Genomic DNA, 19,131 nt, shown 5'->3' with positions numbered 1-19,131 from the left:
TCCATGGCCCTTTGCTCCTGGGTCTACATCCATGCTCACCTCCAAACCAGCCCAGCTGTCCCCACTTCATTATGTGCTGATTAGGAGTAGATTACTCTGTGAGGTGGGTATGATCAGCTAATTTGCAGCACCGCTAAAGAAGGGAAGTGCACCTCATCGAAACTTGTCACGTTTTAAGCAAATTTGTAGCCAGCCTCCTAACATGACCTCAGAACTCCACCATTTAAGTGATTTCACTCACTTAGGTTCTCATCGTTTTAAATACTGTTCTCTAACCTATTAAAGCTTTCATTAGGGCTGAGATCTGCTTGATGACAGCATTAGAGAGAGCTCAGCTGTAACCCACAAAACTGAAGCACTTGTCTAACTAACCTGGAGCAGGCGTCTCTAGGTGCGCTCACCTGCTCGTCCTCAGGAGGAGCAATTATATTGAGAAGAAGGCAGCCGGGAAGGGCGGGAGTCCCCAGATGGCCTCTGAGCCAAGCCCTTGCTAATTGATGATGTTCGGCATTCAAAGTAGATTCGAGGGGAAGCACTTTCTTCTCCTCTCTCCACTGCCCCAACATCTTTGTTTTGTTTTGTTTTGCTTTGTCAACTCCCGCCGTTTGATATGCATATCAATACATGTTTTATTCATGGCCTTTTGGAGGGAAATCAGTCAAGATCACCTTGCCGTTGTCTGTACGAACAAGAACTACTCGCCCTGTGTACATGTGCTCTGAGTTGCCATTTCAAGGCTAATTTTGCAGCACCACCTCACACTCAGGCAACCCAAAGAAATGAATGATTTATGTGATTGTCACTCAGAGGTTGCAAAACAACCAAAAGTGTACATCCTTCATTGTTCTTTCAGTCTTTCGGCTGCTTGTAGGGTTTGTTGTAAAGACACAAGACAGCTATGCTGATGGAGTGGCTCAAAATGAGCACTGATATGATGTTCCTGGCAGAGGCAAGACAGGGAGGCTGAGCTGGAAGGCTTTACTGCCCATATCCCACAGGACTCATATGAAGTACCTGCAACTTACTAAAAATATGAACTTTAATTAAAAATTTATTTCATTACAATAATGTCTGCAGTTATTAAATCTCAGGATCCCTCTGGATGCCATATCTGTGAAATGAGTGCATGTGTGTGACTATTACTGTGCATTATGCAAAGCAATTCAAAGTTTGCCTGATAATCTGATTATCAGATAGCACCACAAGCTGCTATCAGACTGAACACATTCGTCTGTTCCAGGCAAACATTTCTACTGCTTCAATCAATAGTAATAGCAAAGATGGCTAATACACTGCCTACACTTGCATTCTGTAACATTCTCTATAATATATCCTGAACGTGTTAATTACCAGGTAATATAAACCTTACTGTCCCACATGTTAACAAAAACCTGTATCCTAAAATCAAGATTGTCACTGCAATTCTACTGCTACAATACTTCAAGCCTGACTGCGCATCATTGCTTTTTCACCTGTTAAAGTTCAGGGTTAGCATACACTCAGCTTTAACATCACTCTGGGTTCTTCGCTAGCTTTGTGTTAGCATGCTATCTGTGCAGATGTTTGCAAAGACCCAGTTCTGTGTTTTCTGGATTCAGCTTCCACTTTAACAATAAAGTAAAACGAAAAATAATGTTCACATCTCCACTTCTCAAAAGTTGTAGACCGCTCCACGACCTTTTCTTTGCACACAAGCTAACAACCGCTAATTGTAGCACCAGTGCGCACAAAGAAGAGCCATGTGATTACTGAATTTAGTACAGTAATGTGTTACACTTCTGCATTATTTAAAAAATGTGATGTAATTACAGTATGTGTTACTTTGGAACATGTTTCATACAACTGATGAATAGAGACACTATCTGAAGTCCAACTATTTTGTTTACTGCCCATATTACAGGACTCACACTCTGTAGGACACTTGCCCTGGGAATTGGATGTTGAGTATTTCTTTCGTGTTTCTTGTTAGGCTTTGCTGCCCAGAAAGGTGTTATATCAGACTAAGGGTTGTGTAACCATTTGTCACTTCACTGGGGAACTGAGTCTACCTGTCCGTATGTCTGTCTAAGACAGAAAAACAAACAAACAAAAAAAAAAAAAGAGTCCACTGTTCAGCTCCATCATAATCGGAGAGTGATAGAATAAAAAATATGATTAATTTTGTTTCACTTACCTCCTCATCTTGATTCTCATGTGTTTGCTCTGCAGACGGTGCAGTAAGCTTTAAAACGGCCACATTAGAGTGCCATGCTGTTCACTAACCATGCACAATAAATTTACAGCATGCCTAATAGTGTTGGCAGACGCACAGTTATTGTGGGCAGCACAAACAAAAAGTCTTTTTAGAAGCAGTCATTTCATAGTGTACTGTGCTTCAAAGCAGAAACAGTACTTACACGGATTATGTAGGAATCCATGAGTCAGGAGTGTCTTCTGATTATAGTCGTCTATATTCAGTACAAATAATGTAGAGCATTCATCTTTTTTCTGTAATGCTAAATACATGTTTCTGAAGATAAATCAGGCCAATCAAAGTATACAAAAAAAATTCACTGTGTTCTCTCTTTTGCCAAAACCTCAAGCTACTCAAAGCCGCTGACCAGATGTTTTGGGAACGGATGTTTCTGTTGATGCAAAAAGAACAATAGTGAAGAACATAAATGTTGACTATTTCACATTTCACACACGACGAGCTCATTCCTGTGAGGGGTCTGTTGTGGCTAAAATGGTGGCAAAAGCTTTCCGAACAAGGTCAGAATCAGAACATAAAGACAGTTCAGGACAGATGAATCAGAACTGTCGTCAGGCCATTAATCTTCTCCTTTATGGACAGCTTAGGGGAGAGACAGCAGAGTCTGCTCAGAAATATCTCCCTTCCAGCTCTTAGAAGATTGCCATTGATACCACGTGAATAGCAGTTTGATTGTGGCTTTGTTGGATGACATTAAAACCTGTGAGCCTTCACTGGATTAGTTTCAAAGGACCAGTACAAACAATGCTGTTCAAAAAGCCCCCACTCAATTGCTTGCTGATACAGAGTGGCGATTATTGTGCAGGGCAGTATTTTTCACACAAACTCTTTTGATGGATATACCCAGAGAAAAACATCTTCCAATAAAGGTTAAACTTCTTTTCTGTGTTTTGACATTCAGATTTATTTCGGTATTGATTGCTTTGCATGTAGAACATGTTCTATGTTAAAAAATAGTGCTGTAAAAAAGATCTACGTGTTAACTTGAGGATAGGAAAATGTAATCAGTGCTCTTAGTGTGTAATTAATGCTGAATAATATTTTGTATTTGCTGTCGATCTTATGTTTTCTGTTTTTAGTAAATAAGTGTGCTTTTTTTCGGATAAGTGAGCATATTATCATGTTCCATTTTTACTAATACAACCAGAAGTAATTCATGCAATATGCAAGTAAGCACATAACATTAAAAGTTTGGTATTTAAAGGCGCATAAAGTGAAGCAAAAGTTACTTGCACGTCAGTCACTTGCTTTATTGAAATAATTGGTATTTTTAAAAAGCCACACAAAACAATAGTACAAAAAGTTTTTAGCCACACCTCATTTCTATATACTTTGCTGGGAAAAATGGGAAATGCATTTTTTATTGAAAAGTGCAAACATAGAGTCTGTACAATTTCGTGTAATTGCTTTAACTAGTCTTCAGGAATAGTTCTCCAAGTTTCTTGAAGGACATTCAAAGCTCGTCTTTGGCTGTCTTTCTGCAAAGATAATCTCACACCGATAAAGTCGAGATCCAGGCTCTGGGATGGTCACTCCACCTAATAGTTCTCCATTGTGTGTTTTTTCTATTCACTTCACAATGACAGAGCTTCCACCGTGTTCTACAGATGGCTGTAGACTCTCACTGTTGAACCTCTCTCCTGACCTCCTCCTTACACATTGATGATGATTTGAAGCAAAAACTAAAAATTTAGATTAATCGTTTTTCCAAAAAAAAAAAAAAACAGTTTACAGCCCCCTTAAATAAAAAGTTGATTTATTTTATCACACAGATTCAATCAGACCATTAAAATGTGTTCACTACAGCTCTGATCGTGTTGCGAAAAGGCTGGCTCAAACCATTCTTTCTCCCATGACCACATTACTTAAAGTACTATACAGTTTTTCCAATTTCTTTGGGACATGACTTTCAGATACTATTTATCTGCTGTAGATTTGTAGGCCTACTACTATTTTATGCCTGTGAAATTGTGTTATCTTTGGCATTTTTATAGATTCAACTAAGCTAATAAGAACAAACAATGTGTTTTTGCAATAGACTGCTTATACAGTAACCAAAAGTACCTGAAGATATCATTTAAAATTTTGTTCTTTGCTCATTTGTCTGATATGTGTAGACCCAACACTGCTTCAGCCTTTGAGTTTGGTGCCTTTTTAGGTTTGAATGATTCTTAGGTTAGTGCTAAATGGCTTAACAAAAGAACACCCAAAAATATTCCTTGAAAATGGACACGTATGAGTTTCTGTACTAAAAATGAGTTAAAAAAACAGACAAAGACCCTCAGAAAACCAAAGAAAGTGGAGAAGGCCACTTTAAATGACAACTCTGGTTCCTTGGAAGCAAAATATAATGAAATCAGGCTTTTTCACATTACTGTATATCTAAAATGAAGTAGAAATAGTTGTACAGAAATACCAGAATTAACAGTTAACTTCAGAAGAACGTATCTCATTATCATTGCCTGTCAGCTTGCCATTTTCAAAATAGGGTCAAGGTTATCGGTTATTTTTTAGGCAATTAAAACAAAAATAACCCTAACCCTTCATACTGATGGCATGTGCTGTTTCACATTACTGATCGGATCAAGTATTTCCCACCCAAGTTTATTTATTTATAGTTTATTTAGTTTACTTATTCATTTTTTATTCTTCAAATCTTACATGTTTTATGTGTAACATGTTCATAGCTGATAAATGGTGAAGCATGCACATCTAGTGCGATGTAATTTCAATTGTTTTGGATTGTCATTGCCTTTGTTTTTGCAGATAAAGAAGCAATCAGATTGGATTCTTTCTGAGGTCAGAACCAATCAGCTGAAACACCACAGAGATTTCAGTTCTTAATTAAACATTGTAAAGATTCTGTGACTGTTTGTTTGTTTATGTAAAGAATTTATTTGTGATCATAAAAATGCAGGGATGACCTAATGTCACTTCATGGGTAACAACACAGCCAGAAAAAAAAAGAGCTTTGTTTCTTCCCAAATGCATCTGCTATTCTCTGCTACTATCCTGCACTGTGGCATTGAACAGCATTTTGGAGCCTTTCAGAGTTTTAATGAGGACATATTTGATTTGAAATTGTTATGGAAACAAACATGTCAGCAGAAGGATAGAGTGTAGACAGTAGTGGATTTTCAAAATATCCTGCGATCTACTAAGCATGAATGACAGCAGTGAAAATACAACTACATAAATACATACAGAAGTTAACTGTAATCCGTGCAAACGGCCGAAATAATCTGCAAACTGACAGAGAAAAACGTGGAAACAGCAAAGATCAAAGACTTTTTCTACATCTGTACATATTTTTCGCTCCAGTTAGATGCGAAAATCTTTGAATGTCAGCGTAATGCAGGCAGCAGCCAATTTCCATAGTGCTGTAGGTAGTCCCTGTGGCAGTAACCTGGTGCTTTGGGCTGGAAGTTGCATGAATCATGTTGTAATACCGAGAAGAAGAACAGCCTGTCGCAGGTGTAACAGGGCTACTGGGATACATAGTAAAGTTAGCAGAGTGTTAGAGAAACACAGAGTTTTAGGACTTTCAGCTTGACCTACTTCTTTTTTTTCAGTGACGGTTTGATACACAGGAAAGCATGCTAAACAGCATCATCTACACCAGATAAGACAGTTTGATTAATGCATGGACAATTCAAGGCACTTCATTTTACAACACCCTCTGTTCATGCAGAGTGAATAATGTTGGAGTTAGCCTCTACTGTACACACAGTACTACTCTTTGTATTAGCAATGCAAACAGCAAAACACAAGCACAAGTAAAAGTCACTTACATTGTAGGCAGTTTGACTTCTTTACAACACAGATGTTACTCGGTGTCTGTTCATATCATCGCCTGTTTAAAGGATTTTTTTTCCTTTTAGTTTTGTCACCGATGGCATCTTCCGCAAAATTAAGTCATGTTCTAGTAGGCCTCACTGCTCTTTGAATTATCCGCACTAAATATTCACACTAATGAATTACATAGGTTAATTTGTGGAATATGGCGTTATTTTTGTGCCACTATTCTGATCGCACGTTAAAAAAAAATTGCAGGTGCAAGTGTTGCATTTTGAGGAGAAATTTATTTTGAGCGAAGAAAAGTTAGATTTGAGTGAACAAAATTCATTGCTGTGTGCAAAAAATGTATTTCAGTGTTTGCTATTATCCACACACACACACACACACACACAACAGCAGCCCCTCTCGCTCAGTTTTTGCATTTGCGCTTGCTCGCAATGTGTTGCTTGTGCTCTCAACATTTCTGCCCGTGCGTGCTCAACTCTTTCTTTACACCGTTATATTTGTGCCACAAAACCAGCCAATCACAGACTTGGATGCAAAAAAATCTGGTCATAAAGGTCAGTAAGGTCAGTAAGGACAAAAAGGTAATATATTGTCCTTACTATTTCAATTTTGTATTATCCAGATGTTTTTATGAACTGCACAGGTAACTTGGACAACAGTTTTATGTACAAATATACTTGTGTGCATCACAGCATCAGCATCCAAGCAGCAGGAAAAAAACTGAGCATATTGGCGGAGTGACGGCTGGATTAAGATAAATGCCTCTCATAACAAAAAGTGCAAAAAGAAAAGATTCCATATTTGCTAATGTTTACACATCATATATTTGATCTGCCAAATAAACAGAAAAAACAGGTGGAAATGTCTGTGCAGATGGTTTCGGTGATATTTTTGCAGCAGTCTTATACGCGACAGTTCCACTAATTTATGAGTAATAGAGATATAAATCTTCTCAGGGAAGAAGAAAGTGATGACAAAAGTGCTGTGTTGGGTTTTTTTTGTAATTTGTGGATTTACAGAATCTCTGCAGTCACTCGAGGACACTAAATCATTTTCACAGCTGCATTTTATATTAGTGTTTATTTATTTATTCATTTTTGTGTTTTAGTGAGCTAGTTTGGATAAAACAGAGCGACATTCTGAGTGTGGCACTTTCATTTTCTATCTTTGCAAAAACTTGAAATTACTATTGTAACTGTTGCTGATAATGGAAACAACACAAGCTCTGTTAAGTGCGTTCCAATTGGAAAGCCCTTAACTCACTAAAATTGCAGTCAAAAATTGGCTTTCGAATGCAACCGTTAAAGCTTTTGTGGTATTGTCTGTATTATCTTTTTCTGCAAATGGTATGCAGCTGCCTGTTTTCAAATAAGCACATTGCTATTTCATTTTGTTCAAGAATTTATGAGGTGACAGTGGGCAAACTAGGCTGTTTGTAACCAAAATGTAAAAAAAATTTGCCAGATGGGAATTGTTATGTCTTTGAATGACCTGAGTAATTACGAAAGAATGATCAGGAAACAACTAACTCGTGCTAGAAATAATTAGAAGCGAAACATGAGTATGCATGTGGCTGTGTTGTTTTAAATCCTGTTTTGGTGAGATGCTGGTTAACAGTTGAGAGGCATTTCTGAGCAGCTCTCTGCTCTCTCTTCACAGAGCAGTCGTAATTCATGATTACAGTTTTTAAATAGGAATTCAAGGCCTATATATGTCCAAGCCCTGTGACAATGGCTCCGACAGCGTCGGTAGCAGTATCAACAACTGCAGGCTTCATTTCTTCGAGATTTTACTGGAAGCTTTCTCTGTAATACCTCACTTTCCAGACTCTGACAGGGGGTGACACCTTTAAATGTTGCATTCAGTTTTGCATAAAGAAAGAATAGTCCGGCCCACACTAAAATTAGCATTATGTCTGAATGCTTCTGGGGAATTGGAAGCAGACTTTGATGCTGTGAAAAGGTGAGGTATGCAGAGAAACATTGTCATGAATTAGATTGCCTATCGAGCAGTTCTTTGAATTATGCATCGCCTGTGCATGCAGTCCCATACAGCTCTGTCATTATTTCTACAGCACAATGCTGAAGATTCCTGTTGCTTAAAAGTTTGCCACAAATTAAATAAGTTTGATCTGCATCGTGACAGTTGCACATACAAAATAATTTTTTCTACTCGATTTGAGGTTTTTTGGAGGGTTTCCATCAGTATTTGTGGAGATGATAAAGCGAGAAATATGACATTTCTTCTACAGTCAAACTAATTTTCAAACCCTTGTTTGTGATATTTTTTATGTGCAGAGGTGATCGGCATTACAGCCTTAATCCAAAAAGCAAGGCAGAAAATGGAGCTGTAAAAGATCGGAGCTATGATAAACAAGTCAACCACTGTACCCGAACCTCCTCACACTGATTCTGCCTTCAGTAAGTGAACAATGAGGAAAAACAGTCTGGACTGTTTGGATCCACGGAGGCACCCCCTGTAACAAATCCTCTGTCATCAAGTTGTAACACCAGTGGCATTATGTGGTCCAAAGGCTTGGCTAAGCTGGTGTTCAGTCATAGTACAAACTAAATCGTTATGGATGACTGATCTACGGGCAATCTGACAGCAGCGCTTTTAGAAAGGTCAAAGGCTGGAAATGATCGTTGGGATCTATTGTTCTGCTAAGTTTTAAAACAAAGTCAGCATAGCGTTAACAGCTGTAAAATTCGACTTTCAAACAATATTTGGACTCATAGGTGGCACGCAGCGTTCTGTGGATGGGAAAAAACATCTGTTAGCCTTGAATAACACATCGTCTCCACTTCACCTGGATCTCTACTGCTGTGCGTGGAAGAGCTGCCTGAGACACACCTGCAGTGAAAGTCCAACGCTTGTCGTTTGATCACGAGTTATTTTGGTGTACACTCTCTTCTTCATCCTCCATCAGTCTTTACAGTTGTTGAATGTGGCGATGGAGCCTGTCCTAGCTGTTACCATCTGCCTAGCTAACATAGTCTAACCTGATGTTCAGCTGTGAAGTTTTATAAATGTGCAGTTACTGGTGCTGGACATATTTTATATTCTGCAAATTATTATGTAAATTGTTATTATTATTCTGCCATGTGCCGCCTGTTGAAGAGAGATAGTTCTGGATTAAAAATTTCATATTAATGCATATGAGTCATATGATTAGAAGTATGACTGGAAAGGACACACTACCCCGCATACACTTGCCAATCCTACTAGTAGCCAATAACATAACATAACAAGCCACTTGAAAAACTCTTCAGCAGTATTTAAAAAATTCTAATGATTTATAAAATTATGAACGCTGCATCTGTATCCCACCCACCACTAATGTCTAGTGCAGCCATTCCCAAAGTCAATAGTGCTGCGATCCACTTCCCAAGGTGCCCACCCAGTCTTTCCTTTGCCCAAAATGCAAAAGAAAGTCATGTATTTCCTTAAAAGTTGGTTTCAAATAACATAAACAGCACAGGCTATTGGCTCTAAATTGCTAATTCTACCCAGTCATATGAAAAGTGTTAAGGCCAATGTGTGACCGACCTGCCACTGGGACACAAACTTCAATACAAGAGCAACATAATATCCCAAACTAACCAACTCCTATTACCAGTATTAATTCACTGTTTATATAAATACATTTATATACTGTAAATCGGTAGTTGTACATACTTGTGAGCAAACAGTTATTATTGCAGCCCACCTGCAGTACCAGGACCGGCCAACACTTTGGGAGACACTGGTTTAGTGTTTGTAATTTTGCTTTAATAATACCTTTTCTTACTCTTTATTCTATCAGTGAGCCTCATGCCTCTGATTCCTGGTAAACTTCACTTCAGCAGTGTTTTGGCTCATTGTCCTGTTGGCTCATTGTCATGCTGGTTACCTGTTGCCTTGTATTGTGAAGAAAATGACAAAGGTGACTTTTGTAAATATTCCCCCACATCATTATAACGTATAACACTTCCTATATCCATACTCCTTTTCTGCATCTCTTAAAAATGGAACCAAAAAGCTTTCATTCTTGTCACATATCAAACCATCACACCAAAGTCTTTGGACTAATCTAATTTCGATTCCCTCTTCTTCTTGGCCCAATCAGTTATCTTCCTTCTATACGTCTCCCTGAGCAGTCGTTTTGCTGCACCAATTCAACTGTGAATACCTGATTCACGCATTCTCCTTTGAACAGTTGAAAAGTGGTGATGTGAGCTCTAATCCAAGGTGTTGTTGCGGTTTCTGAGGCTGTGATTCTAATGAACTTCTCCTCTGCAGGAGAAAACCTCTTGGCCTTTCTTTTCTGGGCTGTACTCAAAAAAGCTTGTTTCATTACAGCCAGGAGTATCACAATATTCCAACTTTTAAAAATGAAATATTGACATACATTTGAAGATAAGCTAGTGTTGTAAATAACTGTGTAACTGTGCCTAATACATGTATATGTCCAGTTTAAATGAAATGTTAGCAGTGGTCCAGTGTTACCTTAGTTCACTCTCCCACATCTCCCACAGCTTAAGTTCATTAGTGCGATAACTTCCTGGTCGGGGAAGGCTCCAATGATTCAGTATTCTGCTTCACTCGGACAGGCATGGAAACTCAATAAGGAAGTGGGAAGGGAAAAAAAGATGTACTTGACTTCCTGATAATATATTAATGTCATCATCCAGCTCCAAGTCCCATACTTTTAGATGATGATTCAGCTGTATGCTGCAGTGTGTGTGAATGCTGTAGAGCTCATTATCCACAACTTACAGCAGAAGATGAGAAGTGTCTGCTGTCCTCACTGTGCTGAGACCTAATCTCTACCCCATGTCATTAAATAATGCTCGATTTCATGTGATTTCACTGTAACTGCTTAGACATATATTGAGTCTCCTCTTACACAGTAATTCTATGTCACAGGTTGTAAGTCGGAACATCTTTTCTAAATTTGTCATGTAATGGGCTACAGGAGTATCTGTCTGCCAGAGTTAAGGCACGTAACATAATCACTATTTATATTCAGATTTAAGGTCATGTTATAACATTTTTCTTTATGTCAGGGAAACTAAATCTTGCCATCAGTATGTGTGCTGCTTTAAGCACACAGGAGGCCTAAAATATGGGCGGGTTCTTATAGAACACTGTTGTACTCTACACTCACTTTATACAACATGCCTCATTCACACACTAGCCAGGGATCGAACCAGAGACACATTTCCTTTGTATTTAATGAAGGAGGTCAAGATGTACGGTAGATTCCTGCAGTGCAAGTTTGAAATGTTGTCACTGACCATCGCTTTATATTTATATTTGTTGTTGTTGTTGTTTTTTTATATTTTATTTGAATAAAGTCAGGATTTGGTATGACCACCTTTATTCTTCAACAAAATTGTAAAGTCAAGTTTTCTTGTAAAAAGCTTTCCTGCCTGTCAAATTTCACATTTATCACTGGCTTTATATGCATTCAGCTGAATAGATGGGAACAAATTCAGCTAAAGAAATAGCAAGAAAGTGCCTAGGGATACCAATTAAAATTAGTGTAAAAAAAAAAAAAAAACTGGTGTAAAATGTGTAGACACACCTCTGGTTCATTTCTTTATCATGATTGAATAACTTGCAGGTCAGTGTTGGCGTAAGAACCAAACAAAACAACACTCCTCTGGAAACTTTTAGCCTGGAGTCGTGTTGCTCAAAACCACAAATTACAGCAAAGTACTTTTGCAGAGTACTAGAAGTAATGCCAGATACATTACTGTTCAACTCTTTGAATCTTCACCCTGCCTGTCTCATAAACTGTCATGGTTTGTGCTGTGGCAGGCAGGATGAAGGACCCAAATGCAGGACTCGTACACAGAAAGGTAAACTCAAAGCAGCAGCTTTATTTGCTGGGAAAACTCTAACACTGAATACAAGAAAACAAAACTAGAAACTGGAAACTGGAAACTCAAACTAGAAAACTAACAGAGAACTAGGAATTAGTCAGGAGCACAGAGGACACATGCAGTACTGACAGGGTAAATGATGGTTAATGACGCAACAACGGACCGAGGAAAACACAGGGCTTAAATACACAAGGGAGTAACGAGGGAATTAGAAACAGCAGGGAAACACAGCTGGGACTAATCTAACATAACGAGACCGGGAAGAAGCAAAACTGAATACATAGGAAAAGGAAGTATCAAAATAAAACAGGAGGACACACAGACCGAAACCCAGACTCAAGAGATGCAAGCTTAACACAGGGACACGGGAACAGAGACTAAACACAGACTAAGATCAACACTGAGGGAGGGAGAACTGAGATCACTGAGAACGTAAGAAATAAAGATAACAAAAACCATGAATAACAATAATCAAAGAATATTAATTCAGAACCTGAAACACAAATACTGTGACATAAACTGTTGTTGGTCCCATTCAATCATACGTATAGCACCTGTCACCACCACTTTTACATTCTTCCCCCGCTAAGAGTTGCTGTGGAGATGTAATCGAGTCATCTTCTCTATCAACAAAACAGATAAAAGAACAATAGAAAAACGTTAGCTGTTATAGACTGTGAAACTCAAGAGTGTCTGAATCACAGCACACATACACTACACAACAGACAGACTGACAGCTTTAAATCTGCCCCAAAATGGAACATGTTTGCTCTTAGCACGATTCATATATCGTTGCCGATATCAAGACTTTAGTTAGATTGCCTGGATAATGATAGCTTAAACATTAAACTTAAACTAAGAACCTTCATGGACATTAAAAGTATTAAAAACATAAGCAGAGTATAAGTAATTTCCACTTTATGTTGACCTGTGCTTAGTTTCTCTTGTGGTTTCTGAAAGTAAAAGAAAAAGAAAGCAACGTTCAAGGCGGCAGCTAACATGTTTCACACTTAATGGTTTGTATTTCCTTCCATTTTTCAAATATTAAGAAAATGCTAGGTTATGTAGATATCTGCAGTGAAGTGTGAATCATGCATCAAAAGTAGTAATAAGAAGACTTAAATATAGCCCATTTTTCAACAACACTGTTGAAGAAGAACACAGTGCACCCACTGTGTTCTTCTGTTTTTCTTTCTTTCTTTTTTAAAACTCTGTAGTCTCTGATATTTGTTGCTGTTTGTTTCTGTAAACATAACAGCTGTTTGTCTGTCAAACCACTTTTATGCCTGAACTACCAAACTACATGATAAAACCAGGTAAAGAGGCGGAGCTTAGGAAGAACCAATCTGTGTGACAGAACATTGAGCATTAGCAGAAGCTCGTGATCTCAGTTTCTTCATCTGTTTAGGAAGGTTTGGTTTTGGGGTTTTTTTTCTACATGCTGAACCCACAGTGACATTTTGTCCTCTGTCCTTCCCCTTAGCCCCAACCAGTTGTGGCAGATGGCTCCCCCCGAGCCTGGTTCTGCTCGATGTTTCTCCCTGTTAACCTGGAGTTTTTCATTCCCACGTTCACCAAATCGCTTGCTTGTGCCTAATTTTGGGGGGTTTCTCTGTATTATTGGAGGGTCTTAACCTCACAATATAAAGGTTGAGGTGTCAGTTATTGTGATTTGGTGCTATAAAAGTAAAACTGAACTGAATTGAAATCTCTTTTGTGAGTTGGAAGGATTAAACACAAGAGCAGATACAGGATACCTGCCATATAAAAGATAAAAGTACCAAGCACAGCTCACCATGCAATATAACATCAAAAACTGTATGTGTATTATAATGAAGCCTCTGGGCTGGACTGAGGGTCTTAGCAGGATGCTGGTCAGGGGGTCGCTTTAAAAACTGCAACCTCAAGACTCGCCTCGCTTCCAGCTCTTTACCAGTGTGAGGTTATGTTCCCTTCTCATTTATGTGCAACACTATTTATCTGTTTCTTATTTGTCTTAACCTATTAATCATGCATGCCTTTAAACACACACACACACACACACACACACACACACACACACACACACACACACATATATATATGTACACTCCCAACAGCACATCAGATGTGAAATACACCTCCATAATTTATCTCACAATTTTAGCCTTGTGTACCTTCTTTGTAAATGTTTGATGTCACAAGCTGTTCTGCAGTCTGTCTTTTGTTTGGTTACAATATACAAATAAAAGAAAAGAAATTCCTTCAGCTACTCTACCAGCAACAGCGGTGTTCAGGTTAAATGTTTTTAGCGGCTATGAGCTCAGACGTCTAAAGAGAGACAGGCTTATAAATTAAAAATGATTTTCTTTGCTTTTAGAGGGTTTTTTTGTTTTGTTTTGGGGTTTTTTTACTTTTTTACAGAACCATTATTCTTTGCAATTTGGCAAAACGGTCAATATAAAATAGCACCTCTCCATAAAAACCTGAGCTCACTGATATCAGATGGAACTGACTGATTCCGACTGACTTTGGTTGCGATTTGCAACAAAGAAATACGAATTGCTTTCCTCAAGCGGCCTTAACGGCTGCTTTAACAAAGTAACTAAGACTTCTTTTGTGCCATTTACAACAAAGAGAAGCTGACTGATTGCACCTCTGCAGGGGTAAATGATCCTAACATCACTGGGCAAATAAATAAATTAACAAATAAAAATGAGTTGTCTGAAGCAAATGCAAACATTTTTCTCGATAATAGTCCAACATAAATCTATCCCTATACCCTATTACCACCTAAATAGAAGCTGAAGACACGTCTCACTTCAAATCATTCTTCCCTGTGCCTCAGTGTCGTGACAGGCAGTTCAAATTGATATGTTTTGCCTGCTTTGTGGTTTTGCCCTCTCAAAGACTTAAAGCAGCATTAACCTGTTTCTGCCGCTGACTAATTGGCTGCTTGGCAAACAGGCTGGTGGATAAGTTTTGTCTTTTCCTTGCTGTCCCACAGAGAGCAGCGTCCTACAGAGCCCCGTCTTTACCAAGCAGCCTGGCAGCATCGTGTATCCTGTGGAGAATGTGGAGAAAAACCGAGAGGTGGTGTTCAGCTGCGAGGCCGAGGGAAGCCCACCTCCCATGTACCGGTGAGTGCGTGACTGCAGTCCTTTATCTCTCTCTTCCTCCTCTCCCTGTTGATGCTGCATGCTTTTATACAAGTGACAGTCTCAACATCTTTCAATTTTTTGACATCATGTCGCGCACAAATGTCTCCATTTTGTCTTCAGCAGTCCCTCGTCGCATTTTGGCAGCTGAAAATGCCACTGAGAGAGGACTGTGGCAAGACTCGAATGCCCACAAATCCTGCAGCACACTTGCATTTCTGTACAGAACAGTCACCTGATTCTTCGCGCTAAAAGGCAGTTTGCTTTTTGTTAACACCTGTTATCTCCATGTCTTCCCTCTTCGTAGAAGCGTTATTTAGTCTGTGGACATTTGATCTTTTTCCTGATAATAATATATTTTTTACAGAAAGTGCAATATATCCTTCTTCTTACTGCTTTGAATCAAAGCTGTTTGTTTCTGGGGTACAAAGATGTGATGTTTAGGGTAGGAACCCATAAATAAAAAGAGAAAAAGGTCTAATCTCATAAAATTTTGTCAATTTGGCAGTGATAGTGACGTCTTTTAAAAGTACAAATCAAATATCACACGTGAAAAATTCCAAAGGCTCAACTGATGAGTAAATCATTACATGAGACTTATAAACAATACAACATATAAGGTCTATAAGACTTCAATTATTTATTACTGGAGGCGATGAAAAAGTTCTCATCGGTTTATTTCTTATATGGGGTTTCAGTTGGGTGCTCTACTGAGGCCACCAGTGCAAGTCAATGAGTGGCTCATATGCATGGAGGTGTGACCTTAAGGAGCCTCAAACTGGTTTCTGATCAGTTTTTCTTAGTGTGATGTGAACACGAGCATTGTAGTACCGTCATCTCACACACACACTGCTGCTGGAAATATTCAGAAGGCAGAATTTGAAGTTGCCCCCAACAAACAGAGCATTAGCCCGAATTATTCTTTAAGGGAATTTTACTGATATTATAGAGCGCAATACAAATATATATTAATATTGTAATTAACACACACGCTGTGGATTTCTCATATATCTATTATAATATAAATGGAATGTGTTATTCATAAATAAAGATTCTTAAGCTTTGTGCTTTTTAGAAAAACTTAATGATTTGTTCTGGTAAAATTTATATTTTTACTTTTTTATATCAATTTAAAGTAACATGACTGAAAAACTATTTAATCAGTGTAATTCTTTATAGTATGGTATGCTTGCAATGCAGTAACAAAATTATGGATTTGGAGTTTTGCTGCTTTCGCGTGTGTTTCAGGCTCATAGTGACATCTCTGACAGTTTTATCCTCACACATACATGTCGTCTGTGAACCAGAAAGCAGCAAGTTTCTAATCAGCAAAGCCCGAAGTTGTTCCATTGACAGTGAATTAGATTTGGCCATCGTGGATTCAGAACATGTTTAAAATGTGCCTTACATGTTGAGCATATTCCTGATAGTTAAAAGAGGTGTGCATACCTTGTACAGGTGTACAGATGTGGAACTCCAGCTGCTGTCCACTGTGAATGTAACCACTCTTAGGATTACTCTCCTGATGCATCAACAACATAGCCTTGGTTCTGGTTCTACTTGTTCATCCATGAAAAATCAAGTCTAAGCTGATCAGGATCATAGGCATATATTACATAAATTCTGTTTTACAGTGGATCTTTCCTTCTACCCCCTGTCGGAAACATGTGTTGCCAATCTGTAGTCTGTGAATGCATGCTAATCTCCGCTTGCTCTCCTCTCAGACGTCTTCTCTCTGCTGCAGAGTTCAAAGAGATCCCCGTTTTTATGTCTCTCTTTATTTCCTCCTCACCTCCACCATTAGTCTATTGAAAGGTTGTTGCGTTGTAAGTAAAAGTTGAAATCTATTGTATTTGCTGACTGAAATTACTGTAGAGCCATTTGGAAGCAGTAGTACATTTAATACTTGGGACTTAGCCAGCTTAGAGAATGACCTAATCAGCTGTTTCCTGTCAAGGTCGCTGTGTGGTCCTGTCAGAGCTGCCGCTGCCTCTTAGAGACGTGTTGCAACACACACACAGACAGGAACTAAATCATACTCAAAGTTCATTAATTGCGTGTCACACAGCTGTAAACTCTGACAGCTCGTGCCGCAGTGTTTACATGGAGCAGAGACATGTGCACAGTGTTGTCTGCACCAAATCCAGATGAAGAGGAGAGGAAGATTGTAGCTAATAAATCGAATTTCAGGCACTCAAGCGTGTGGTTAAACATGCCGATAATAATAATACAGCAACACAGCATTAATAATTAGACACTTCTAGAAAACAGACTTTCTTCCTTGTAAGAGTTAGATGAGAAAATTGACACGTCACTCTGCACTCTGGGTTCTAAAAGTGATATTTAAAGTATGAAAGAATAACTGCAACCCCAGCTGATTGAAATTACTATTACACAGCATACTCGACAAAAAGACCTAAATAAATACAGCAGCTCCTTAACTTAAAATACAGCTAACCTGCTCTGTCTGACTCGAATGAAATACACCCATCATCAGCTGAGTCTATTGCACTAACTGCACCTACTCATGCTGACAGACTGGTGCTTTTGCATGTACCATATTGCATTTGCAAGGTGAGTCTGCCCGTAAAAATAAATAAAAACCACCATACTTGATTTAGCTAATCTCCCTTCAAGGCTGTAACCTTGTGCACAGCTGGACCCCTTTTCAATCACTCCACTTAGGTCCAGCTCTCCTCTGATTTAAAAAGGGATCTGATCTCGTACATAGAGCAGGCATTAACGTCTGTGCCAAACTGATCTGACTTAGATGTCAAGAATCATCACCGGCGATTACAGCTGGTTACAACCAGGAACATCGGTTTTAAGTTGAGGAACCAACACTGGCCAAGCCTGAAGCATTTTAAAAACATGAAGGGTGCATGAAATGGTGCAGAACGGCACAAAAACTGACTTGACCAGATCAGCCACATATAAATCAGTTGTGGCATTTTTTGTGTTTTTCTTTTTTCTTTGAAGAACTTTCTGATTGAATATTGCTCCAAAAGAAAACACTGACTGGTTCAGTATTTGGTAACAAGAGTAGAAATAGTCGATGCCGATGCAAAAGGGTTTGTAATGGAAATCCATCCTAGTCAAGGTTAACTTCTTGGCCATCTCACAGCCACAGCAGTAATGATGCCCTAACATCAAATCACGAGTAGTTATGCCCTAATTATACTTGTTGTTTCCTTAAATATTATAACTCACAATTTTTACTTCTGATGGAGTTTTTTTTTTTATTCTTTCTAGATTCATAGACTATGTTGCTAATCTGAACACTTCCCCCATCACTTCAGCACAGTCACATGCTATTTTAAAGGCATGTCTCATGTCTTTCTGGATACTCATCTCCCTTTAGCTCACAGCAGTCACGCCTGTAATCAAGTCAGACAACCACTGACAAAGTTTCAAAGTCCGCTGACGTGTTGGCTTTTCTTGCTCGCGTCTGTGTGAGCTATGAATGAGCTACGAGTGTCATTAAGACGACGTTACTCCAGATTTTTGGCACTTTTATCAGGCCACATGACGGTTTTAAGACTAAAGTGAGGAAAGAAATGTCAGGGTAGCAGTATACATCACAGGTTAAATAAAATAAAACTAGAAAATCAATCAGCTCTTTGTCTTCCTTTTATCGAACACATTGATTGGCCTTAATATGACTGACTAGACTGACTGTGCGTCGATACAGTGCAGGCTATTTTTATAGTCTTACAATAAATCCCCCCTACCCAGATGTAAGTAGACGCCATATGCCTTGGTATACAAGACACTACACCTCTCAATGGAGCCATTTATATGACACAGCTGCCATCCTCCTTCTCACTGCCTGCAGAGACTCTGGGTTGCTGCCTAGCTTCAAAACACTGCTAAGCTATCTAACTAAAATCTTAACTTTTGGTAGAATGGGGATTTTTTTCTAAATGTTATATTGGTATGGCCTAAATACTCAGAATACCTGTTATGGACTGAGGGAAAAAGACACTTGAGTATTCAGGTGCTATTCTTTAGAGCCTAAAAAGTGGAAAACTGGACTTCTTTAGATCTTTGAAGATTTTTTGCCACTCGT

General features: G+C 38.7%; 1 protein-coding gene across 2 annotated transcripts in view; it reads left to right on the top strand.

The window, feature by feature from the left end:
• The window catches only part of cntn4 (contactin 4), a 184,381-nt gene that overhangs the window by 39,977 nt on the left and 125,273 nt on the right, over positions 1 to 19,131 (top strand). For both annotated transcript variants that reach the window (XM_084927524.1, XM_084927523.1), the window contains exon 3: positions 14,912 to 15,044. In XM_084927524.1, coding sequence (XP_084783650.1) covers positions 14,912 to 15,044 — 133 coding nt within the window. The remainder of the gene's footprint in view (positions 1 to 14,911; positions 15,045 to 19,131) is intronic.

Source organism: Perissodus microlepis, chromosome 5 (assembly GCF_051167445.1).
Source record: "Perissodus microlepis isolate ML-2025 ecotype Zambia chromosome 5, ASM5116744v1, whole genome shotgun sequence".
In the NCBI taxonomy this organism is placed as follows: domain Eukaryota; kingdom Metazoa; phylum Chordata; class Actinopteri; order Cichliformes; family Cichlidae; genus Perissodus; species Perissodus microlepis.
The sequence above is the reverse complement of the archived record's forward strand: the minus strand, read 5'-3'. Positions and strand labels throughout refer to the sequence as shown.